Source organism: Macaca mulatta, chromosome 20, assembly GCF_049350105.2.
Source record: "Macaca mulatta isolate MMU2019108-1 chromosome 20, T2T-MMU8v2.0, whole genome shotgun sequence".
Taxonomy (NCBI): Eukaryota; Metazoa; Chordata; class Mammalia; order Primates; family Cercopithecidae; genus Macaca; species Macaca mulatta.
Window position 1 is genome coordinate 52,349,618 of NC_133425.1, and position 25,782 is coordinate 52,375,399.

General features: G+C 40.5%; 1 protein-coding gene across 10 annotated transcripts in view; it reads left to right on the forward strand.

Moving 5' to 3' along the window:
* Positions 1 to 25,782, forward strand: part of NUP93 (nucleoporin 93) — a 113,639-nt gene that overhangs the window by 15,476 nt on the left and 72,381 nt on the right. For 5 of the 10 annotated variants that reach the window (XM_015126207.3, XM_015126209.3, XM_077986168.1 and 2 more), the window contains exons 2-3: positions 522 to 714; positions 10,757 to 10,874. In XM_015126207.3, coding sequence (XP_014981693.1) covers positions 536 to 714; positions 10,757 to 10,874 — 297 coding nt within the window. In that variant the 5' untranslated portion in view covers positions 522 to 535. Of the gene's footprint in view, positions 1 to 521; positions 742 to 10,698; positions 10,895 to 25,782 lie in introns of all 10 variants that reach the window. The other 5 variants (XM_077986170.1, XM_077986173.1, XM_077986172.1 and 2 more) reach the window with 3 other exon arrangements.

The window sequence follows — 25,782 nt, forward strand, 5'->3', positions numbered from 1 at the left end:
AACTCAGCCTCTGTGGACTGGAATTTGTTCTTTCTGCTCAGGAGCCTCACAGAGTGGTTGTGAGGATCATTTGAGATAAGGTCTTATAAATTGCCTGGTGCTTTTGGGGTGGTAGTGTTTTTCTAAGATGGGTGAAGAATAAGAGGTATAAGGTGACTGTTCTTTAAGCCTCCTAGAGGTTGCCACAGTGGTTTCCATTTCCTTATCTGCTTTGAGTCTGTGGAAGGAGGCAGGAATTCTGGTCCGTGACTTGATATCCATGCATTTGTTCTGATGGCAGAAATCAATCTCGGGGCTGTCAATATGCACAGAAATGATCTGTTTTTTCACAGCCTGACTCATTTTCTCTGTCAGGCCTGTTTTTGGGCTATGTTCAGGAACAAATCCTGCTTGTTGATGAGCTGTGTCCTCGTCTGTTTACAAAAAGTTCTGCTGTTTCGTTAAGCTTGTAACAGATTCAGGCAGTGTTTGAAACCTGTCTTTCCCTTGTTTTAGATCTTTTCATTTTTTCTCCCATCTAGGATCTGCATCTCCAATGGATACTGAGGGGTTTGGTGAGCTCCTTCAGCAAGCTGAACAGCTTGCTGCTGAGACTGAGGGCATCTCAGAGCTTCCCCATGTGGAGCGGAACTTACAGGAGATCCAGCAGGCGGGCGAGCGCCTGCGTTCCCGTACCCTCACACGCACGTCCCAGGAGACGGCAGATGTCAAGGCGTGAGTACTGGTAGGGAGGCCCCTTTAGTACTGGGTGGCTTAGGGGCAGGATCTGTTTCTTCTTTCCTGCCTTGAATTCAGATCCAATCTGTGAATGACAGCCACTAGCCAGATTCTTGGGAACTCAGAAAGGTTTTATAAAAGGACAGCAGCCTTGGTTTGTTTCCCTGCTTCTCAGGTTTTCTAGCCTGTCTGATATCACAGGGAGAGATGATGAGCTGATATCACAGGGAGAGATGATCACAAGGTAGGAGGGGGTAAAAGAGTTCTGTCATGCTGAATCTGGTCACAGTAGTTCCTGCTTGGGGTCAATGACCGTTGGGTCATAAATGGCTCCTGTTATGTTAATACATATGGGCCCCACAGATAAGTGTTACCTTCAAAGCCAGAGAGCACTCAGTGATGAGGACAGGTTTTAAGAGCATTTGGAAGAAATTGATGAGCAGTTAGTGATGTGAAACCATCCAAGTGAGGAATGATTCTGTCTGCTTGTTTTCACTGACCTGGGAGGCTGCTTCTGAAAGGCCTTGGAAATACAGTGCCCCCAGCTGATTGTAGAACAGGAGAGTGGGTGAGCCCCAAGAGAGTGCAGCTGGGGAAAAGTGCTGACTGACTGGGCTGGCAGCCACTGCTGCCACACAGCATCAGTTGGGCTGTTGATTCCACAAACATGTGTTTAGGATCCACGCTGTGCCAGGTCTGGACTATCTCTGGGGCGACAACCATGAATTAGACATGGTTCTTGCTCTCAAGGAGCTTATAATGTGGGGAGTGGGGCAGAAAAAAACTATGCTGCTTTCCTTAAGAGATGTGATTTACTGATTATTTACTGTGTGTTACAAGCTTGGCTAGACTTAAGATTTTGCTTAATTTTCACAATCATCATTAGGCTACAATCTCCACATTACAGTTGAGCAACAAAGGCTCAGAGAAGGCAAGTAACTTCCAGATCACACAGCTGGCGAGTGGTAAAGTAAGGATTCATACCTAGTGAGGCTGACTCCAGAGCGCATACTCCTCTGATCATGATGGAAGGGCATGGGAGGATGGAGAGGGTGCTGCTACTTGTACCTTTGATGGGTCTGGAAAGACACTGAAATTCTGTGCAGGAAATATGGGAAATTGTCAGTCATCTCCTCAGTCTTCATTCCTTGAACTTGAGAAAGAACTAAGTGCTAGTGTTAATGTGGTACATTGTCTGCTCTAAGCATTTAACAGATGTCACGGGAGTATTATGTAGGAGTGGGCTACATTCTTGTTCTTGAGAGCTGAATGTTTTGGCTGCTCTGTCGAGTCAGTAAGGATGTTGTGGAAATTCTTCTGTAGGCCTCCCCAAAATGTTATTTTCTAAAATAACTAGTTGGTTTTGGTTCTGTTGGCATTGGTAAAGGCAAGTCAGAGGAACCCTGGCAGGGATTTTTCACCCTGCAGCCTTGCAGCTAAGTGCAGCCAACTGCTTCCCTACACTGCTTTCTCACAGCCCAACCAGCCTTTAGACACTTCTGCTAACTTGCCTTCCCTGTAGGCTCCTTACCTGCTTCTCCTGGCTGCCTACGGTTACCCCCAGTCTTGAGCATGCAGGCTTTGTGCTGTATGCAAAGATGCTGCTGAAGCAAAAGGCCCATGATGCCAGCTGAGTTGCTATAGTTATAATTTAATTGCATCAGCTTTACAACCTATTAAGAGCAAAAAGGGAAAATGTTTTCTTGGTAACAATTATTGGTCATGCTCTTTTTCTTGTAAATTTCCATTCTTTTTCATCTCTTTCTACCTCAAATTCATTATTTTAGGGAGGAGGAAGTTGGAATGTTGAAAGAATGGGTATAGGGTGGGGCAGGTGCTTAAAAAGAAACCAAAGGGCTGATGACTGTATTTTTCCATCTTCTTGATAGGCAGAGACATAAAGTGTGGTGTGAATATTTTAGTACATACAATATGAGGGCAGAAGAGAGAACTGAGTAGGAAAAATTTTCTTGCATGAAATAAGTTTTGAAAGAAAATTCTGTCCTTAAGATTTTAGATTATAGATTTAAGATTGAAATGTTATGTGCCAAATTTATTTATTTGTCCAAATACACTGTGTTGAATATTTTGTTTTAGAGAATAGCTTTGGTAGCTTTTTTTATGTGTGTGTTTGATCTTTTAAAATTGTTCAATTTTTTCACACATAAAGAAGAGTATGCCTAACATATATAAAGATGTAAATCTGGGTTTGCAGCCCATGAGCTACATCCAGTCTTAAAGTTTTATTGGAACACAGCCAGGCTTATTTGTATTGTCTGTGCTGCTTTTGTGCTACAGTATGAGAGTTGAGTAGTTTTGACAGAGATCATGTCCCCTGCAAAGCCTGAAATGTTTACTATATGCTGTTTACAGAAAAAGTTTGCTGACTCTGGTATAGATAATAAAATGAATGAATACTCATATGCACATTGATCAACTGAAACAGAATATTGAGCTGGGTGCCGTGGCTCATGCCTGTGACCCCAGCACTTTGGGAGGCTGAGGCAGGTGAATCGCTTGAACTCAGGAGTTCAAGACCAGCCTGGACAACATGGCAAAACTCATCTACAGAAAATTAGCTGAGCATGGTGACACGCACCTGTAGTCCCAGCTACTCGAGAGGCTGAGGTAGGAGGATTGTTTGAGCCCAGGAGGTCAGAGGGTGCCCATCATCAATTGCATACCCCTCTTTTCTCATCAAATATGCTGCACTAGATTTTTCCATTCAGACTCTGAAATCAGACAACCTAGAGGTGTATAAAGGAAAAGCCAGTAGTCACTCTTTCTCCCTAACTTTGTCATCCAACATAACCAATGTTATTAATTTGCTTATTTTTTCACATACTTTTCCATGTTCATGCAAAGCATATGTAAACATTTATTTCCCCAAAGTTTTACAGCACATTATAACTCTCCTTGTGATAATACTATAAGATGTTGTTTAAGCTCTTACTGTTTGTCAGGCACCGTGCCACACACTTTATACGCATTATGTAATTTCTTTTAAAAATAACCCTGTGAAAGTGTTATGTGTGTTTTAAACTTGAGGAAAGTCAATAGTGAGTGGCCAGGCTGGAATTTCAAATCCAACTTAGTAAGAATTCCTCATATTTGTATGGTACTTTTCAGTTTCTGAAGGATTGTCATAGGCACTGTCCTGACTGGTCTGCAGTGCCTGAGAGGTAGGATAGGCATTTTTCCCCACATTTAACAGAGGAAGAAACTGAGGCTTGGAAAGGTGATGTATCCAAGATTTTCAGTAAGTGACAGGTGAGACTTGAACCCAGGCCTCCTGACATTTTATGTGCTTCCCATGTATGCTGGGAACAGTCCTTGTCCTTTTACTGTCCTGGAACTGGAAGGAGGCTCCAGCTTCTGTGACTTTCTGCTCATGGGGGACTGCCTGGCTTTTGGAAATTGAAGCAGGTAGAAGGCAGGGAACCTTCTAAGGATTTTTCCACCCTTACAGACTGAAAGTTTCTAGTACTGGCTTTCTTTATAAAGCCATCCCTACCCTAGATTCCCTGTCTCCTTCATCAGTCCTTTCTCTCCCTGCATATGCATCATATAAGCCATATACTGCATAAGCCACACACTGAACAGTTTCTACAGATGTCCACCACTTAAATGACCTTTCTTTTCTAACAATTCTAGTAGCTAATTTTTAAATTCTGAGGTTCTCAAAATCCTGGTATACGTTAAAATTATTTTGGCACTGGATACATTCTTATGTGTCTGATAAAGTACAGCACCATGGGACAAAATTTAGACATAGCTAACAAAATTGACCCAGCAATTCCACTTCTAGGGTTTTGTCCCAAAGATATACTGGCAAAAAACACCCAAGAAAACCCTGTGCACAAGGATATTCATTACAGCATTATTCGTAATAGCAAAAATTGAAAACAAATGTCCATCAGTAGGTGACTAGTGGAATAATGTAGTATGTCTATGTAGTAGAGTACTCTTCAGTAGTACAAAGGAATGAGAGTATACAGTAACATGGAGTGATTCCAGGACATATTAAGTAAAAAAGTCAGGGTAGAGAAAAGTGTTTAGTACTCTATCATTTGTATAAGAAAACAGGTGAAAGACATCCCATGTTCATGGATCAGAAGACTTAATAGTAATATATTAATATTCCCTAAATTGGTGTACAGATTCAACACAGTCTCTATCAAAATCCCAGCTGGGATTTTTTGCAGAAAGTGACTAGTTGATTCTGAAATCCATATGGAGATGCAAGAGACCTAGAATAGCCAAAACAATCTTTAAAAAGCAGAAGAAAGTTGGAAGAATCACACTTGCAATTTCAAAATTTACTACAGAGTCACAGTAATTAAGACTATGGTACTGGCCTAATGACAGACATGTAGATTGATGGAATGGAATTATTAATCCAGATAAACCCTTGTGTCTGTGATCAGCTGATTTTCAACGTAGATTGATGGAATGGAATTATTAATCCAGATAAACCCTTATGTCTGTGATCAGCTGATTTTCAACAAGGGTACTTAAACCATTCAGTGTGAAAAGAACAGTCTTTTCAGCAAGTGATGCTAGGACAGTCATGTCAAAAGGACCCAGAAACCAAGTTGAAGAGGCTTCTACTGGCCAAAGATGAGATGATTTGATCATCGATTAGGGTAATTGCATTGGATTGAAACATATCAAATATGTTTAAAATTTATGAGTTTATATACTAAAACAAAACTCATTGATTGCCTTTGGAGAGTACTAAAGAACCAACTCATTATTCAGGGTAATTACATAGTTGATTTTAGAGTTTCTTGGAATGGAAGTATTCTAGCTAATAAAGATGGAATTAGGATACCACCATTTTGCAACCACTGAGGAGTAAATGGATCTAAGCAATCATCATCAAGACTGCAAATATTTCAGGTGGACATAAGCAGATATTAAATACCTCTTAATGTAAAGTATATAGTAATCTAGCCATAAAAATAGTGGTACCTCAATCTAATCAAACCCTTGGAACTTTGAATTTGCAGGAAATATAGAGGACAAAGGAGCGTGTTAAATGATATCATGGGGATTCCGTCAGTAAAACGTTTTCTGTGGGAAACTATAGACTTGCTACTGTGAGTGTAGTCAGTGGATCAACAGCATCGGCATCAACCGTGAGCTTTTTATAAATGGAGACTCTCAGGCCCCATCCCAGACCTATTAAATCAGAATCTACATTTTTAACAATGTTTCCAGGTGATTCATATGCACTTTTTTTTCCTGCTCTGTACCTTTGTCATCACATGTACATTTAAAGCTTGAGTAACACCGCTTTACGAGATAAATAATCCAGAGTCTTCAACAAAGAGATTATAAGAAAAAAAATGAGATGGAGGGGCAACCTGTTGATGAAAAGAGATTTAGGAGGCATATTAATATTAATCATCCACAAGTAGAGACCTTATTTGGATTTCATTTAAACAAACACAAATTTAAAAGTTGTGAAAAAATTAGGCAATATCTTGGATATGCTTCAAAATAAGCATATTTGTTGATAGAGAAAAATAGGTAGGGATGTAGATGAAACAGGGTTGGCTATGACATGCAAATTGTTGGGGCTGGGTGATGGGTATAAGGAGGTTTACTATTTTAATTTTTTTTTTATGAAGAAAAGAGGTTTAATTGATTCACATTTTCACAGGGTGTACAGGAAGCCTGGCTGGGGAGGTCTCAGGAAGCTTATAATCATGGCAGAAGGTGAAGGGGAAACAGGCACATCTTCACATGGTGGAGCAGGATAGAGGGTGAAGGGGGAAGTGCTACGTACTCTTTAACAACCAAATCTTATGGGAACTCACTGTCATGAGAACAGCAAAGGGGAAGTCTGCTCCCATAGTCCAGTCATCTCCCACTGGGTGCCCCCTCCAACATTGAGGATTACAGTTCGACATGAGATTTGAGTGGGAACACAGAGCCAAACCGTATCATTCCACATCTAGCCCCTCCCAAATCTCATGTCCTTGTCACATTTCAAAGCACAGTCATGGCTTCCAAACAGACCCCCAATGTCTTAACTCATTCTAGCATTAACTCAAAAGTCCAAGTCCAAAGTCTCATCTGGGACAAGGCATGTCTTTTTGCCTATGAGCCTGTAAAACCAAAAACAAATTAGTTACCTCCAAGATACAATGGTGGTACAGGCATTGGGCAAATGTTCCCATTCCAACAGGGAGAAATTGGCCAAAACAAAGGGGCTACAGACCCCATGCAAGTCCAAAACCCGGAAAGGCAGTCATTAAATTTTAAAGCTCCAAAATAATTTTATTTGACTCCATGTCTCACATCCAAGCACACTGATGCAATAGGTAGGCTCCCAAGACCTTGGGCATCTATGCTTCTTTGGCTCTACAGGGTACAGCCCCCTTGGCTGCTTTCATGGGCTAGTGTTGAGTGCCTATGGCTTTTCTAGGCACATGGTGCAAGCCGTCAGTGGGTCTACCATTCTGAGTTCTGGAGGATGGTGACTTTTTTCTCACAACTCCACTAGGCAGTGCTCCAGTGGGGACTTTTTGTGGGGGCTGCAACCCCACATTTCCCCTCCACATTGCTTAGTAGATTCTCCATGAGGGCTCTGCCCCTGTAGCCGACTTCTGCCTGGATATCCAGACATTTCTCTACATTCTCTGATGGCTGTTGGGAGGCTCCCAAAATTTTGTGTATTTAATTTTTTTCTATAATAGCTTTAAATGGGTGGGCCACTACAATGGCTGTAATAAAAAAGATAGTAACAAGTGTTGGTGAGGATGTGGGAAAAATTGGAATCTTTATACATTGCTGGTGGGAATGTAAAATGGTATAGTTGCTTTGGAAAACAGTCTGGCATTTCCTCAAAAGATTAAGCATAGGGTTATATGACCCAGCAATTCTGCTCCTAGGTATATACCTAAGAGAAATGGAAATGTATACTCACACAAAAACTTGTGCAGGAATGTTCATGGCATCTTTTAAAAATAATAGCCAAAAGTGGAAATAATCCAAATGCCCATCCACTGATGAACGGATACATAAAATGTGGTATGTCCATGCAATGGAATACTATTTGGCAATAAAAAGGAATGAAGTACTAATACATGTTTCGACATGAATGAACCTTGAAAGCATTATGTTAAATGAAAGAAGCCAGTTACAAAGACTGTGTATTGTGATTGCATTTATGAGCAATGTCCGGAATAGGCAAATTTATAGAGACAGAAAGTAGATTAGTAGTTGCCAAGGGATGGGGGAGGTTTGGGGGGGAATGGGGAATCACCACCTATTGGTCAGGGGTTGCTTTTTGGGGTGATGAAAATATTCTAAAATTGATTGTAGTGATGGTTGTACAATTTTATGAATACATAAAAATCACTGAATTGTAGGCCAGGCATGGTGGCTCACACCTGTAATCCCAGCCCTTTGGGAGGCCAAGGTGGGTGGATCACTTGAGCCAGGAGTTCAAGTCCAGCTTGGCCAACATGGGGAAACCCTGTCTCTAGTAAAACTACAAAAATTAGCTGAGTGTGGTGGCATGCACCTGTAGTGCCAGGTACTGGAGAGGCTGAGGCACAAGAATTGCTTAAACCTGGGAACTGGAGGTTGCAGAGATCTGAGATTGCACCACTGCACTATCCTGGGCAACAGAGCGAGACTCTGTCTCAAAAATAAATAACCGAATTGTATACTTTAAATGATAAATTGTAAAGCTGGGTGCAGTGGCAAGCATCCTTAGTTCCTGCTACTTGGGAGGCCAAGACAGGAGGATCTCTTGAGCCCGAGAGTTTGAGTCCAATATTAATCACAACTGATCATAGTCGTTGGGAGGAAAGTTTGGACTAGGTTACTCCTGAAACTAGGTGATTCTAATGTGCAACCAGGGTTGAGACCCACTCTTTTTTTTCTTTTTTTTTTTTTTAATTTTTAAAAATTTTACTTTAAGTTCCTGGATGCACGTGCAGAATGTCCAGGTTTGTTACATAGATATACATGTGCTGTGGTGGTTTGCTGCACTTATCAACCTGTCATCTAGGTTTTAAGCGCCACATGAATTTGGTATTTGTCCTAATGCTCTCCCTCTCCTTGTCCCTCACCCCCTGACAGGCTCCAATGTGTGTTGTTCCCCTCCCTGTGTCCATTGTGTTCTCATTGTTCAACTCCCACTTATGAGTGAGAACATGCAGTGTTTGGTTATGTGTTCCTGTGTTAGTTTGCTGAGAATGATGGCTTCCAGCTTCATCCAGGTCCCTGCAAAGGACATGAACTCAGTCTTTGATGGCTGCATAGTATTCCATGGTGTATATGTGCCACATTTTCTTTTACCAGTCTATCATTGATGGACATTTGGATTGGTTCCAAATCTTTGCTATTGTAAATAGTGCTGCAGTAAACATATGTGTGCTTGTGTCTTTATAGTAGAATGATTTATAATCCTTTGGGTATATACTCAGTAGTGGGATTGGTGGGTCAGATGGTATTTCTGTTTCTAGATCCCTGAGGAATTGCTACACTGTCTTCCAAAATGGTTGAACTAATTTACACTCCCACCAACAGTGTAAAAGCATTCCTGTTTCTCCACGGCCTTGCCAACATCTATTGTTTCCTGACTTTTTTAGTAATCGCCATTCTGACTGGCGTGAGATGGTATCTCATTGTGGTTTTGATTTGCATTTCTCTAATGATTGGTGATATTGAGCTTTTTTTCATATGTTAGTTGACTGCATAAATGTCTTCTTTTGAGAAGGGAGACCCACTCTTATAGAGAGTTAACTATTTAGGATTATTAGAGGAGAGAGGAAATATATGGCAACCTGGAGGGAAAGCCCCGGGAATGACATCATAGTTGACCTGGAAGAGACAAAAATCTATAGGAAGGAACTTCTGGGTAAATGTAATCTGTCGCTGTAGTATTTATTGGATTAGAACTACATATGTGAAATTCTTTCTCTTCTCCAATAAGTCTGTTAGTTCAGGATTGAAACTTTTAGGTGTTATACCTATTGGTATACTGACTATTAAATTACTCAAAGTGAACACAAATGTTATCAGTGAAAGTTTTCAGTACTAAATTATAGTCCAGAAACAGTCTACAAATTAATGGACTGGATGTGGTGGTTCACGCCTGTAATCCCAGCACTTTTGGAGGCTGAGGCAGGAGGATTGCTTGGCCAGGAGTTTGAGACCAGCCTGGGCAACACAGCAAGACCCTGTCTGTAAATAAAATAAAATTAAGTTAAATTAATTGAGTTCCCATAAGTTTCTTTTTTCCAGAGAGTGTTCTAGATATTAGTGCAATCTTTTCTTTAAGAAAACAACCCTTACATTGTTACCTTGCCCCAGGTGAGTAGAAATAAAGCTGACTATTATTATTCCCATTTCTCTTCAAAAGCATTTACTGGTCAGATAACAGCCTTCTATATTATTAGACTGGGCAGCAGAGAGGGAACCTGCAGATGTGCTGAAGATGGTGTTTGGCTTTTGAAGGGAAGCCATGGAGAACTGACCTTGAATTCTGGTTTGATTGCTCCTGGGCAAATCATTGATCACCTTGAACCTTTAGTTTCCTTAGCTCATGAATGACGTTTATACTAGGTTACTCCTGAAACTTCTACAATGTTATAGTTCACTATATCCATCTGCCACTTCCTGACTCTGTGACTTTGGGCAAGCTGGTTAACCTGTTTATACCTTAGTTCTCTCATCCATAAAATGGGGATGAATGATAGCATGTACCTCATGGGTTTCTTTACTATGACATGTTTGGAGCTGTCTAGCCTATGGTAGTAGTATTGTTTTATTCTAGACAAGGCTCTCAAATTCAGGCATGCTTAGAATTTGAATCTGTTACTACAAACTACAGTGTTATGGCTCTTATTCCATGTGATTTCTATGGAAAGATATAAAACAACTATGTAAAAGTGTCTGGACAGTATATAGGAAGTTTTGAATGGAAAATACTCTCCAGTATTTGATGAAGCATATTAGATGTCCTAATCCTACTTTTCCCCTTACTTATGTCTCCCTATTGTGTATCCTCACATAGGTCAGTTCTACTTGGGTCTCGGGGACTTGACATATCCCACATCTCCCAGCGATTGGAGAGTCTGAGTGCAGCCACCACCTTTGAGCCTCTTGAGCCCGTGAAGGACACTGACATTCAGGTAAGGACTGCCAAGTGCAGGTGGAACCCAGAGCATATAACCCAGGCTGAAGACCCTGGCCCTTTATTAACCAGCTGATTAAGGAATTTCAGTTTTCTTTGTTAATTTTCTTCTTCCTCAAATATTAAGAGAACAGTAGATTCAGCTTTGGAGGTATAGTGGAAAACATTGGGTTATTTTCAGAGCTCTCTGTGTAGCTGAATTTAAGAAAGCAATTCCAACCTGCACTTTTTAGATTATTATAATTAGGAGAACAGATTTCTCTTCTTTCCTTGGGTTTAATCCAAGGCTCAGAGACATTAGTCTCAAGTTTCTTTCGCTTTCTTTGCTGGATCTCAAATAATTTTACTATTCGTCTTCCACATTTCTTTTTTACATCTTGCTTGTATTGGTTGGCAAAGAGCTGGGGAAAACTTAGAGTACTATTTACTGAAACCTACTCAATGATTTCCAAGAAGTGTTTGGCTGCATTAGTGGCACCAGGAAATAGTCTAATAGAGCACTCCAGTCTCATTTAACCAAACATGCCACTAGCAATCAATAGCTGTTTTAATCTAATCAGAAACTGACATAAAATTGTTAAGGAAAAAACTCACAGTCTGTTTAGTTTTTGAGGAATTGGAACACTGCATTTGCATTAGTGAAGGGACAGTGGGGCACCATTTTATTTTTTTTATCGTTGATTTACCTGAAAATGAAAGGATGCCTCCTGCGGAGGCAAATTCTAGTAGAAATGGGCAATATTATTTGGGCTCAATTTGAATTAACACTCTTTACCCCAGTACCCTTCCTAAGAACCATTTTAGTCCATCTAATGGCCACATTTCTACTGCATTTATTTGAATTCAGAAACCTAAAACTGTACTTTGAGTTGAGAGTTGAAGAACTATAGATATTTTTCCTATTGCTGCTATGTTCCCAAAGTATGAAAATCCAGTTTTATATGCTAAATCATATTTGCCTGTCAACTTATAATTGCCTTCTCATTTCCATGTAATCTTAAAATGGCATGTATACCTTTTAAACTTTTTTTTAAGTTTTAGCTCCCCTCCCCCATACAACTGCTTGAGGCTATCTATTAACAAATACGTATAACAGGGATGAATAATCACCATATATTTTGGGAGTATTCCTAATAATGTGGAAAGAAATGGCACCTGCTGAAAGGGTTTTTGTTTGTTTTTAATGTTGAAAATACCAAAGAAATTGTTTGTTTGAAAAACAAAGTGTTTTTTACATTTTCTTTGATATTCTTGGAGTAGATATTTTGAATACTCAACAGCATTTTGTGCTGCACTTCATGCATTTCCAGTGATGTGAAACTCCATTTTTTTTACCTTAAGGTATTGACAGGTTTGTAAATGTATTGAGTCATAATGATCATCTCATGTAACCTTGTACTTAATCAAGAATACCCTCCTTCAACACTGCCGTTAGATGGTTTTCTGACAATATATGCTCAGTTACATCAAAGAGAATTTCTTAATTTGCAAAGAGCGCACCAGAGCTTTGGTCCTGTACCACTGAGAAATCTTTGAACTTTGAGATTAAGGATGCTTCCTTTTCAAAAGTTCACCTCTTGGCCAGGCACAGTAGCTCATGCCTCTAATCCCAGCATGGTAGGAGGCTGAGGTGGGAGGATTGTTTGAGCCTAGGAGTTCAAGACCAGCTTGGGCAACATAGTGATACCCCCTGTATTTGGCCATTCTTGCATTGCTATAAAGATATACCTGAGACTGGGTAATATATAAAGAAAAGAGGTTGAATTGGCTCATGGTTCTGCAGGCTGTACAAGAAGCACAGCACCAGCATCTGCTTCTGGGGAGGCCTCAGGGAGCTTTTACTCATGGCAAAAGGTGAAGTGGGAGCTTGCACGTCACATGGTAAAAGCAGGAGCTAGAAAGAGTTGGACGGGGTGGCGGGGGGCGGGCAGTGGGTGCCACACACTTTCAAACACCAGATCTTATAAGAACTCACTGTTATAAGGACAGCACCAAGAGGATGGTATTAAACCATTCATGAGAAATCTGCTCCCATGATCCAGTCACCTCCCACCAGGCCCCACCCCCAACATTGGGGATTACAGTTCAACATGAGATTTGGCAGGGACATGTATTCAAACTATGTCACTCTGTCTCTACAAAGATAAAAAATTATCGGGGTATGCTGGCGCACGCCTGTAGTCCCAGCTACAGCGGTAGCCTGAGGTGGGAACATCACTTGAGTCCAGGAGGTTGAGGTTGAGGCTGCAGTGAGTCCTTCCTGTGTGCACCACTGTACTTAAGTCTGGGTGACAGAGCAAGACCCTGTCTCAAAAACAAAAAACAACTCACCTCTTCGTTGTGCTGTTCCAGAATAACTTCAAAAATGCAAAATGGTCAGTCCAAGATAACTTTTGATTAATTAGGAATTGATCATCTAGACCTGAAGTAAGTTTAAGGCTTACTAGTTTTGAAATGAGTTCTCTGTTGACTTCATCTTCTTGCCAGCAAAGGCTTAAAGGAGAAGATTTAGCTTTGGCCTGATCGGGGGAACTCTGTTTTATCAACAGGGATTGGAGGTTTTAAGTTGTATTGTGTGGTTCAATTGACCTGTGCTTAAACTTCTATACACATATCCTTCCCTGACTTCTTGTTTAGTAAACAAGTGTAAGAGCCAAGCCAGCTTGCACTCCTGGCACGGAGTGATCCTCCTCTTAATTCTTCTCATAATGTGTTGGTTATCCAAGAAGAGTAAACTTGGACATTTTCAGTGATTTGTCTTTAGAAAAGCCACATATACTATTTGATGGACTTTTTTTTCATTTCTTTTAATTGCTTAATTGAGATATAATTCACATACCATAAATCTGATGCACTCTTGTAATTGAACTTCTGTTTTTCAATCAGTACATTTTTTTGAGGTGAGAATGCACCCTAATTCCATGTGCTATCAGTCAGAGTGAAATTATTATGTCAGTTTATAAGCCACTTAAAGTACTGTTCATAAAAAGGAAATGCTGATGCATTCTTTGACAAATACTGTCCAGGACTTTGTACTGTCCATTGTTTGCATTACTTATAAGCTTAAAGGCATTTTGCCATGTATGCATTGTCCTTTTCTATTTGGTAAACATTGATTATATTTCCTTCTGCTTCTAATGGAGCTTGAAATTAATATGGGTTTTTGTTGTTACCATTTCGTTGTTTGTCATAATCAATAATGTTTGTGTGCATTGTGAATGCATTTTTTTTAAATTGCTGTGACCAGCAGAGGTAGTATATTAAAGAAATGCCACTAAAATATATGTATGGATGATACTAGTAGAATTTTTTTAATGTTTATTGATTTTATTTTTTGGAAATGGTCATAAAGAAGGCCTACATTTGTGTAATAGAGGTGAAGAGTGATAACAGGACATGCTGCTAAAAGAGCTGTACTGGATCTTTTCTAAATGACTTTGTAGTGCTTGGGAGTGTGTGTCCTGTCACAGAGATCCACTTGCTCACTTCTGTCTTTGGAGAAATAAATATTGAGGGCATATTGCACATCTTTACTGTGATCTGAACAGACCTAATGTATCATGGATAATGTATTATATAATAATAAAGTGCAAATGTACATAGTTCAGTTATATTCTGGGCTTTTTCACTAGATTGCATGTATATTTCAAGAAGTCTGTGCAGAAATAGCCTGAGTTGGCCATGAAAATGGGAGGTGTAGTTTCTCAGCATTAGGCTATAATATTTTTCAATGGCATTAGACTTTCAAAATAACTAAGAGTGGAATTGGAATGTTTCTAACATAAAGAAATGATAAAACACTTGAGGTGAAGGATATCCTGATTGCCGATTTGATCATTACACATTGTATGCTTGTATCAGAGTATCATGTATACAACATGAATAAATATAATTATGATGTATCCCTAATAATTAAAAATATTTTTAATGGCATTAGACCATTGTAGAGCAATAATAAATAATTGCCAAACTTTATTAAATTCCTAGGGATGCTGTAACAAAGTACTGCAAACTTGGTGGCCTAAAACAACAGAAGTTTATTCTGTCACAGTTCTGGAATCCTGAATTTTGAAATCAAGGTATTGGCAGCACCACATTCTCTCCATAGGCTCTAGGGGAGACTCCTTTCTCTTCTGGCTTCTGACTGGCTCCTGACATTCCTTGGCTTATGGCAGCATAACTTCAGTCTCTTCCTCCGTCTTCACAGGGTTCTTCCTTGTGTGTGTCAGGTCTACCTTTCATGTCATATAAGGACACCAGTCATTGGATTTAGGACCCACCGTAAATCCAGGATAATCTCTTCTTGAGATCCTTAATTACATTTGCAAACACCCTATTTCCAAGTAAGGTCACATTTACAAGGACCAGAGGTTGGGACCTGGATATATCTTTTTGTGGGACACACACTTCAACCCACTGTACTTATAGTGCCAGAAATTTTAAAACTGTTACTGTAAAGAATGAAGCATCTTCAAATCTAACTCCATTTCACATCCATGGGCAGTATTGGGAGAAGATATCCATTGCTAGTCGTTCAGTACTGCAGGTCCCAACTAAGTCTCTCTTGTCATCCTCATCATTCTCTTTTGAGCCTTTGGGAAATGAGGGTGACTACTTATCTCTGATTTCAGAATTTAATAGTAGTTACTCTTTCTAAACATGTTAACAGTCTGTAATGTATTTGAGAGGTGTATCTAGAGACATTTTTCAACTAGAAACTCTCTGCTTCTTAAAGTATTAAATATGTAGTTTTTAAGGTAAGTATAGATGGCATTAAGTTTTGGCATTTTTCCAAGGTAGAAGGAACTGCTTGTGTGTGTATATATATGTAAATACCCAACCCATTCTTTTTTCTTTTATAACTTATATCTTTGCTCACTGCCTTCACTTGTCCTGGAACATCCAAGCCCTAATTTCAGTCTAAGACCCTAAGGCTTTCCTTAGATGTCACCTCTTCCCTAGTCTTAATAGACCTGTCTTCCCCACAGCCTCCAAATATAGTATATTGGCTTCCATGCTTAGGAAAAGACAAAACTTTCTGAATGCTTCCTTACAAAATAAATAGAAATCTAGATTATGTTGTTGGAATTGACTTAGCAGCCAATTCTAATCTTAGTTAAGTGAAAATTCAGCTCCTTCTACCACCGCCCTCCCCCCCCAAAAAAAGACTCTGTTCTGAAGGTCTTCATAATCTGCCTAAATCTCCAGATGGAAATCTGTCCTATATGAGTAAAGAGGAAAAGAAGTGATAAACAGGATAAAATACCTTAAAAAAATTAGAGTCAGGGAAACTGATCTACCATATGTAAGACTAAAGGTGTGATAATTGACTGTTAAAAACTTGTTTTGCTTGCCACACACTGTGTCTATAACATATTCATTATTTTCTTCCTTTTTCTGTCCTTGGAAATGTAGAATATGCTGAAACCACTTTTAGTTTGTCTTTTAAATAGTAAAATAGTAATAGTAAGAAGAAACTAACTGGCTTTGGTAAGTATAAAAATGAATCAATGGCTGGGTGCGGTGGCCCGCACCTGTAATCCCAGCACTTTGGGAGGCTCAGGCAGGCAGATCACTTGAGGTTAGGAGTTCAAGATCAACCTGGTCAACATGGTGAAACCCGTCTCTACTGAAAATACAAAAATTAGCTGGACGTGTTGGCGCACGCCTGTAATCCCAGCTACTTGGGAGGTTAAGACAGGAGAATCACTTGACCTGAGAGGTGGAGGTTGTGGTGAGCTGAGATGGCACCACTGCACTCCAGCCTGGCCGACAGAGAGAGACTGTCTCAAAAAATAAATAAAATTTAAAAATGAATCAATAGTGTTGTAACCCCTTATCACCTGAATTATTTTTATAGTCTATCTTTCAGTTTTCTATCTTCTGCTCCTTAAATGCAGCTATATATAACAGCAAAGAGGAAAAGTAGTTGCTCACTAATTGGGTGTTTGTAGTACTGGCAAGTTGTTGGTTGGGAACAGGTTGCAGAAATCCTGTGGCAGTTTGTTGGAAAGAGGGTCAGATTTGCCTAGAATGATTAGTATGCTAATAGCTCTTCAGGAATTACTGGCAAAATATTAATATTGAAGAAAAAGTGCAGTAAAATTTCCTTAGCTTGAATCAGTTAAGGGAAAGTACAGTCTGAATGGGTAAACAGTATCTTAATTCTAAGACTGAAAGAAATGCAGTTGTCATTTTCATCTGTTTCTGAAACTGAAACTGCTAAGTATGTTTACCAAAGAAAAGTATTATTACCAGACCTGCTTTAGCAAATCTAAGGAAGAGATGAAGTTCTTAAGAGTTGCATCTGTTTGCATACTGATGATTTGTGTAACGATTCTGAGAAATGGTTTAAGTAGGCAGAACATCCCTGTCTTCCATCTTGTTTCTGTTCTTAATATGCCTGAGTAGGCTCTTCTGCACAAAATGGTGATCTAGCCCAAATTGGATGATTTTGAACTGATGAACTGTGGACCCTGAAGGAATAAGACTTTACTCTCTAAATATTTTCACATAATATACAAATATGAGGGACTATTCCATGGAATTTAATGGTGTGAAGGCTTTTAGTTAAGCATTTGTGTTTATTGATCTCCTTTGTTATATTCCTCTTGTTCCTAAGAGAATGAACAGGATGTTCATGATACCCTTTCTTTTGAGTTTTTAGAGGGATTTAATGGATATTTGAACCTTGGTCTTTCTCAGCTTATGACAGCTGCCCATCCTGGACTTAAAACAACCTATAGTTAATGCTCCTGGGCTCAGAAGGAGTGATGAATCTGATAATCATCATATCCAAAGTCTGTTAGTTGGAGAGAAATCCTTTCCTGGAACACTGGGTACATTTTAGGCCAAGATTTGGGTGTAGTGACTGAATTGCATGTAGAAAAGACATTACATCTTACTGTGCCATGTTCTGGTTCAGGGACAATAAGTGGTGCCAAGCTTTGTCCCCTATGTGAACACAGTGGTGTCTACATCACACCTACTTAATAAACATATTTGCTGTTCCTTGTCATTAAACCCTGACCCAGTATAAATCTTAGAGTTGGTAAAAAACCAGTAAACCTGTAAAAAAAAAAAAAAAAGAAAAAAAAGTGTCTTCACAGAGGCAGGCTAATGTGGCATCCTCATTCGTGTTTATAATTAGGTAGCGTAATGCTGATCACAGTGGTAAGAAATTGAAACGATTTAATTTTTCTGCCTGTCCGTGATAAGGGAAAAGGTAGGCATTGTGGTCTGGTGGCAAAGTATGCAATTACATTAAAGTATTCTGTGAATGGAATTAAAAATGGTAACTTTGGAATAAAAATGGGTCTGGGGAAAATGTGAAAAACTGCTTTTATGTGAGCCAGGGAGATAAGATTTCAGCCTTTTTATTTATCCATTCACACTTACTCCTGAATGCAGAGCTTTCAGAATAAGCAAGTAAATGGATGCTGAATGCATTCTGAACGAGCAGGAAATGACAGGCTTTTTTGTCTTCTAGGAGGTTTCTTATATCCTGTAGTGAGCAAGAGAATATCAATTACCAACTTAAAGAAGAAAGAAGTTGGAATGGTTCTCTAAGAGTATTTTGGAACAAGCCCCATGGCTAAAATATTTATCTGACATTTTAATAGAAGACTTCAGATATTGACCAGGCTCTGGTGCCTTCGAACTGGAGTTGAGTCGTCCCCTCCCTCCTTCACCAGCTGTCTCTTAACCTGCCGATATACACTGATGCCCCAGCACTCTGGAGATGAGAAACATAGATTGACATCTTCAGTCTGGCATCTATAAATTGCTTGGTTGCAGGAACCAGAAATGGGCATGTCTTTTTATCTGCTGAACTACTTGATACTGGAGTAGTTGTGATTTAAATGGTGATTAAAGCCTTGTCAAATATTGAATGTTTTACTGTAGATCAGTCTGTTGTTCTCAGATAGCAGCCCTTTACCCAGTGTGCCACTTTGATCTGCTTGCCACAGCACCTTGTGATCTCTTATTTCTGTTTTGGAATGTTCGATCCAAAGCTGTGCAGGCCTGCAGCCTGATGTGGCAGTTGGCAAACTGAGGCTTCTCAGTTACAAAACTTTGGGGCCCAGGTTGTTGGTGTCTCACTAAAAATCCATGATCTGCGGTGGAACTGAGAGAGGGGATTACATGGAGGGGAGACCCTTGGCTTTATTTCTTTTTGTTTGTTTGTTTGGTGGAGACCAGGAAAAGAAGCTGGGAGGTAAGACGGGCAACATCCCCTACTGACAAGACCTAGACTTATAATTTTCTTTTTTTTCCCCAGGGTATCAAGCTTAGGCAGCAAGGCATGCCTAATTCTTCTTTTTCTTTTTTTAAATTTATACTTTAAGTTCTAGGGGACATGTGCACAACATGCAGGTTTGTTACATATGTATACATGTGCCATGTTGGTGTGCTGCACCCATTAACTCATCATTTACATTAGGTATATCTCCTGATGCTATCCCTCACCCCTACCCCCTCCCCACAATAGGAGCCGGTGTGTGATGTTCCCCTTCCTGTGTCCAAGTGATCTCATTGTTCAGTTCCCACCTATGGGTGAGAACACGCGACTTAGCATTTTCTTTTGCTGCAGTGTTCTAAGAACCAATGTGTATTGCTATGTTTTAAAACATCTTTCCATTTCACAGATGCTCAGCTTCCATCTTGCACTTCAGATATGGAGAGGCTGAATGTGTTCCCCAAGCCCAGGTTGCTGGCAGCCATGCTGGGACTAAGGCCCTTGATTCTGACAGCTGCTGGTCTGCAGCGATCACAAGATCAACAGTGGTGCACGCACCACTTTAATTATTCTGGAGGACAGAAGGGCCAGTCCTTGCCTCTCACTGTGGAGTGGCTGTGAGGCTGAGATGCCATCAGCAAAATCCTGCCTGTGCTTTCCAGAAAGCTGCAGCACTTGAAGCATTGCAGCAGAATCTGCTGAGCAGGGCTGGGCATGACACAGCTGCCAATAAATTATTCAGAAAGAACCCTTGTCTTATAAGACATATTTGCAATGAAGACTAGGCTATTTGTTTAATTTATAAAACAAAAGGGACGGAGGGTTAGGTCAGCAGAATGTAAGTGGGAGTGTGGATTTACTTGCTGATTTTTAAAAATTACTGACTAATTTGGTTTACTTATTTGAATGGGATGAACAAAAGGATATGGGGGAGAGTTTCTTCCACTCCTCTCTTTTCTTTAAAAAAAATAGTCTATTTTAAAATGCTGTTGCTATCTTAGGGACAGGTAGAAACAGCCATGGAAGGTTATATGATATGCTTGATTTGCTCAAGGTACCAGAATACACTAGTATGATATTCCCTGGGAGTTTTCTCTCCTCTTCTAGTAGGTTCTGTCACTTTCACAGTGCACATCAATCTGTCTCAACAGGAGTACCAGTCTCTAAATGAGCAGGGCCTGGCGGACCCTTGAAAGTTTATGGGCATTTACAGGATCATTTAATTCTGTAATGAGGTCCTAAACTGCCCCAGATGTCTTAGCATTGAATGAATATGGTGGTGGGTGTTATTCATTCAAAAGGTGCTTTTACTGAATCAGTGCTTCTCAAACCAGTTTTTTTTCTTCACTTTGCCTCAGACTGAGAGATACTTTTATAAAATATAACAAAAATGAATTACTAGGAAAAAAAGACATGCAAAATACAAGCCCTCTTTAAAATTGGATTTGATAGCTATAAAATTACTCAGTTTGCTATAAAAATCTCTAAATCCTTATTGTCGGTTTTTGCACTTAACTGCTGCAGACTGGGAGCAAACCATTTGCAGACCGGTGTGCCTTTGACCATATTTTGGGTACCACAAGTTTAAATAGTTGTGTTTTTCTCTCCTTCCTTCTTCCTTCCCTGTTTCTCACCATTGCAGTGAAACATAATACCAGAGACACATTAAATTCTTGTCTTTTGGCCAGGCGCAGTGGCTCATGCCTGTAATCCCAGCACTTTGGGAGGCTGAGGTGGGCGGATCACCTGAGGTCAGAAGTTTGAGACCAGCCTGACCAACATGGAGAAACCCCATCTCTACTAAAAATACAAAATTAGCTGGGTGTGGTGGTGCATGCCTGTATTCCTAGCTACTCAGGAGACTGAGGCAGGAGAATTGCTTGAACCCGGGAGGCAGAGGTTGCAGTGAGCCAAGATTGCACCATTGCACTCCAGCCTGGGTGACAGGTGCGAAACTCTGTCTCAAAAAAAAAAAAAATTTTTTTTTTTTTTGGCCAGGTGCGGTGGCTCCCAGCACTTTGGGAGGCCGAGGCGGGCGGATCACGAGGTCAGGAGATCGAGACCATCCTGGCTAACATGGTGAAACCCCGTCTCTACTAAAAAATACAAAAGATTAGCTGGGCGTGGTGGTGGGCGCCTGTAGTCCCAGCTACTCAGGAGGCTGAGGTAGGAGAATGGTGTGAACCTGGGAGGGGGAGCTTGCGGTGAGCCGAGATGTGCCACTGCACTCTAGTCTGGGTGACAGAGCAAGACTCCATCTCAAAAAAAAAAAAAAAAAAAAATGACTTTTGTTTTACCCTAGCTAACATCAGGGAGGAAAAGCCAAGGTTTATTGAACATTTATTATGTTCAGATGCTGTGCTAAGCACTTCCTAGGCTTGCTCATTTAATCTTCCCAGCAACCCTCTGAGGTGGATACTTATTGTTAACTCCATGTCACAGATGAGAAAGCTAAGGCTTGCAGAGGCTAGGTATGCCAGACCAGAGCTCCAGTCTGTTGATTTGAGTCTAATTCTGTGCTCTTAGCTGCCTAGGCTTTAAATTTCATTTGTAGACTAAGACTGTTTTCGTAAAGGAGTGAATTTTTTCAGAATGTATTAGAAGGAGGAAAGTTAGTGAAAGTATAAAATAGAAGTGTAATTGATCTTTCATTTAGAGCAAAATAAAGAGAAGAAAGCCCACAGTGCCGGAGAAAAGTATACCATCTTTTGAATGGATGTGGTAGGCATAGCTCTTATTTACACAAGCTTTAGTAGTAAAATAACAGTGATTGAGGGAGAAGCCAGAACATACTTTCTCAACCCTGATGTGAACTCTTGCGGAGTGTTGGGAGGTGGTGGTTGAGGGGCATTCACTTTGCAGAAAGACCAAACCTATTTCATCCGTTTATCTCCAGGTGCTTGCTTTTTTTTTTGCCATAGTTTTCTGCTTGCTGAGCTGTCAGTTTAATTTACTGTCTAAAACTCAGCCTATTATTTTTCAGGTTTGCTGCCCTACAGGTACACTGTAAAGGATTTCTGTGAAATCCTGGAGCAGCTTAGTTTCAAAATGCCAAAGCTTTGTGCTTTTGAAAATAGGTTGTGTTCAGCTTCTTGCTTGATCATCTTTGTTTTGTTTTGCTTCTGAAGCTGAACTTGAGTTAGAAGCATGATGCTAGAAGCAATTTAAAGGGCACATCAAGTTTTTACTGTAATACTGAACTATTGATTGTTGACTTATTTGTAGGTTTAATGCAAACCCATTTCCTTACTTAGCGTCTGACTGGCCATTAAGCCCTGGCAGTGTGCCGGAATGTTGAAATCTTGTATTGCATAATATGATTTGTCTGTCTAAGGGTATTATGTGTATTTGGTTTTAAAGACACAAAGCCCTCAACTTTGTGTGTATATTCCAGGGTACAAGACAGATTTCTGTACAGCAAAATGCTTCACGTCTAAGAGTGTAAAAGTGAGGAATTGACTTTCAGCTGAACATTAACACCTGATGTCTTCAAACTGGTACTCTTTGGGCTATCTGGCTTTTATAAACACAATCTAGCATAACAGAATCTAGCATAACCGAATCAGGAAGAGAAGCCTAAGCAGGGAAGGGAGAAGGGGTGTCAATGAGTATGGAAGAATAGGTGACAATTAGGTTTGCCTGGTTCCACTCTGCTGGCGTGGAGTTGAAATTAGAATCTAGGTAAAGATCTGGTGTAGTGTCCTGTTCATGGAGAGAGCTGGCCAGGGGCTCAGGAGTGGTTAGAGAAGTCATCATTGGTCACAAAAAACTTTCACTATCTTCTTTCACAGCCTGGGCATCTTTTGACTGGAATAAAAGATGTGTTTTCACCCCTCGAGTTAAGGCTGAGGGAGTGAGATGACAAAAACATTAAATCTGTGACTTTGAGAGCAAATGAGAACCAAATGGCTTTAAGCAGGAAAAATTGACTTCCCCCATCCCCACCAATCACAAAAATAAGATGGGCTTAATTCAGAAAATTTGGAAAATGGCTCCATAGTCACTTTCTTGACTGCTGTACTCCCCCTTGAAATTGTTAGAACAGGTACCATTTGGGGAGTGTTGAACTTTTTAAACCAGATACTTGAAACAGTAGAACATCTGCTGTTTGAAATGACAAGGAAAATTGATAATAGAGAAGTGAGGGACTGGTACATGAAGTGTGTGTTAGAAATAGACTGTAAAAGTGGCCCTCATAGGCCGGGCACAGTGGCTCACGCCTGTAATCCCAGCACTTTGGGAGGCCAAGACGGGTGGATCACGAGGTGAGAAGATCGAGACCATCCTGGCTAACACAGTGAAACCCAATCTCTAGTGAAAAATAAAAATTAAAATGTGGACCTCGTAGCTCAAAATTGGTCAATTCCTATAAATTGATACAGTGTCTTTTCCTTTATTCTGTAATGGAAAGCTTCCTTATGTGCAAAAAGGAATCAGAGATGTGCTGATTTCATGGACAACCCTTACATCATTTCATTATCCCCTCAAACTATTTGGAAGGCTGGTTATTGAGAAGTTCTGTGACTTTGTCCTAATTTGGAAGATTTAGGGGGAAGTAATAGGCCTGGAACTTTGTATAAACTTTGAGGGACACATCACAATAATCTTTTCATTTGTATAATACTTTTCAGTGGGCTTTGTCATTCTCTTGTTCCACACTGCAGTGTATAAGATGGATTGATTGAGTGTTGGCATCATCTTTATTTAAAAGGGGAAGAAATTGAGACTAAGATAGATTAGTTACTATAAAAGGTGGAATTTGAACCCAAATAATTCCTTTTTTTTTTTTTTTTTTTGTGAGACGGAGTCTCACTCTGTCGCCCAGGCTGGAGTGCAGTGGTGCAATCTCGGCTCACTGCAAGCTCCGCCCCCCGGGTTCACGCCATTCTCCTGCCTCAGCCTCCGGTGTAGCTGGGACTACAGGCGCCCGCCAGCACGCCCGGCTAATTTTTTTTTTTGTATTTTTTTTTTTTTAGTAGAGACGGGGTCTCACCGTGTTAGCCAGGATGGTCTCGATCTCCTGACCTTGTGATCCACCCGTCTCGGCCTCCCGAAGTGCTAGGATTACAGGCTTGAGCCACCGCGCCCGGCCCCAAATAATTCTTTATACCTTGCTTGTCCTGTAGTCTTACTTTTCTTTCTTTTTTTTTTTTTTTTGAGACGGAGTCTCGCTCTGTCGCCCAGGCTGGAGTGCAGTGGCCGGATCTCAGCTCACTGCAAGCTCCGCCTCCCGGGTTTACGCCATTCTCCTGCCTCAGCCTCCCGAGTAGCTGGGACTACAGGCGCCCACCACCTCGCCCGGCTAGTTTTTTGTATTTTTAGTAGAGACGGGGTTTCACCATATTAGCCAGGATGGTCTCGATCTCCTGACCTCGTGATCCGCCCGTCTCGGCCTCCCAAAGTGCTGGGATTACAGGCTTGAGCCACCGCGCCCGGCCATCTTACTTTTCTTATGCCTTGCTGAGGAAGGCGTCAAGTGATGGATTCGTTGGGTAAATGCCATATTATTCTTTTCTGCAAAGACACTAAGCCAGTTCTTTCACCACTGGTCGAATTTTGTAATGGTTTGTCCCTGCCTTTCCTCTGACTATTTCTCACCTGTTTTCTATGGAATGACATTTCCATTTATTCCCTCCAGCATGAAAGACTTGCTGGTTAACTAAATTAGGGATGGGAATGCTACTTAGAAGAGTAATTTGGCATGATTGGCTTCTGTGGACTATACACTGAGTGGTGATAAACCTCATTTTTTCCATCTGAGATATACTTTGGAACAAAAAGTGATACTGATGTTTGTTGATACTGCTGACATAGTTTACTGCTGTTTTCCTTTATGTGAAGTGGTGCTGGGTTTATGCTGTCTGAGTAGGTCATTGCTGCCAAGCAAATGAAAAGTAGCAAACTGAAACAAATGCCATATTTGGAACTTTAGGTGGACTGGAAGGAATGTCAGGGGCTTTAGAGCAGATTGAAGGAAATATTTCTTTGTTTTGTTTTTGTTTTTGCCATTATATTGCTTTCTGCTTTATGCTGGATACCGCCTGCTCTGTTCCCTTCCCTTTCTCATTCTTTTTCTTTTTTAGTCTTTTCTCCTTTCTTCCTTTCACTTTTGCTTTCCTTCTGTCCTTTGCATCCCCCTCTCTGCCACCTGTCCCCTTGCCTCAGCCTTTTTAGACTGGCTGTCAGCAGGAGCTGCCATTGCTAATGGGAGTGTACCAGATGCCTCAGTGGTATTGAGGGCAAAAGAAGGGTAGAGAACATGGTTGGGTAGAATTTTTTCTCATATTTCTGAAAGTTTGAGCTGTAAAAACATGGCTGTTAGAATGGCTCCCACAGCTTGGCAGTATGCACCCACCAAAGCTATCTTCCTGTGCAATGAGCACAATTGGAGAGAGAGATTGGACTCCAGATTCTTTATACCTTGTCCTGTTGTCTTACTTTTCTTATGCCTTGCTGAGGAAGGCGTCAAGTGATGGATTCGTTGGGTAAATGCCATATTATTCTTTTCTGCAAAGACACTAAGCCAGTTCTTTCACCACTGGTTGAATTTCTTAATGTTTTATCCCTGCCTTTCCTCTGACCATTTCTTACCTGTTTTCTATGGAATGACATTTCCCCATCGGGGGCCCGGAAGCTCTATGGGAGCCTAACCTTGCTGTCCATCAGA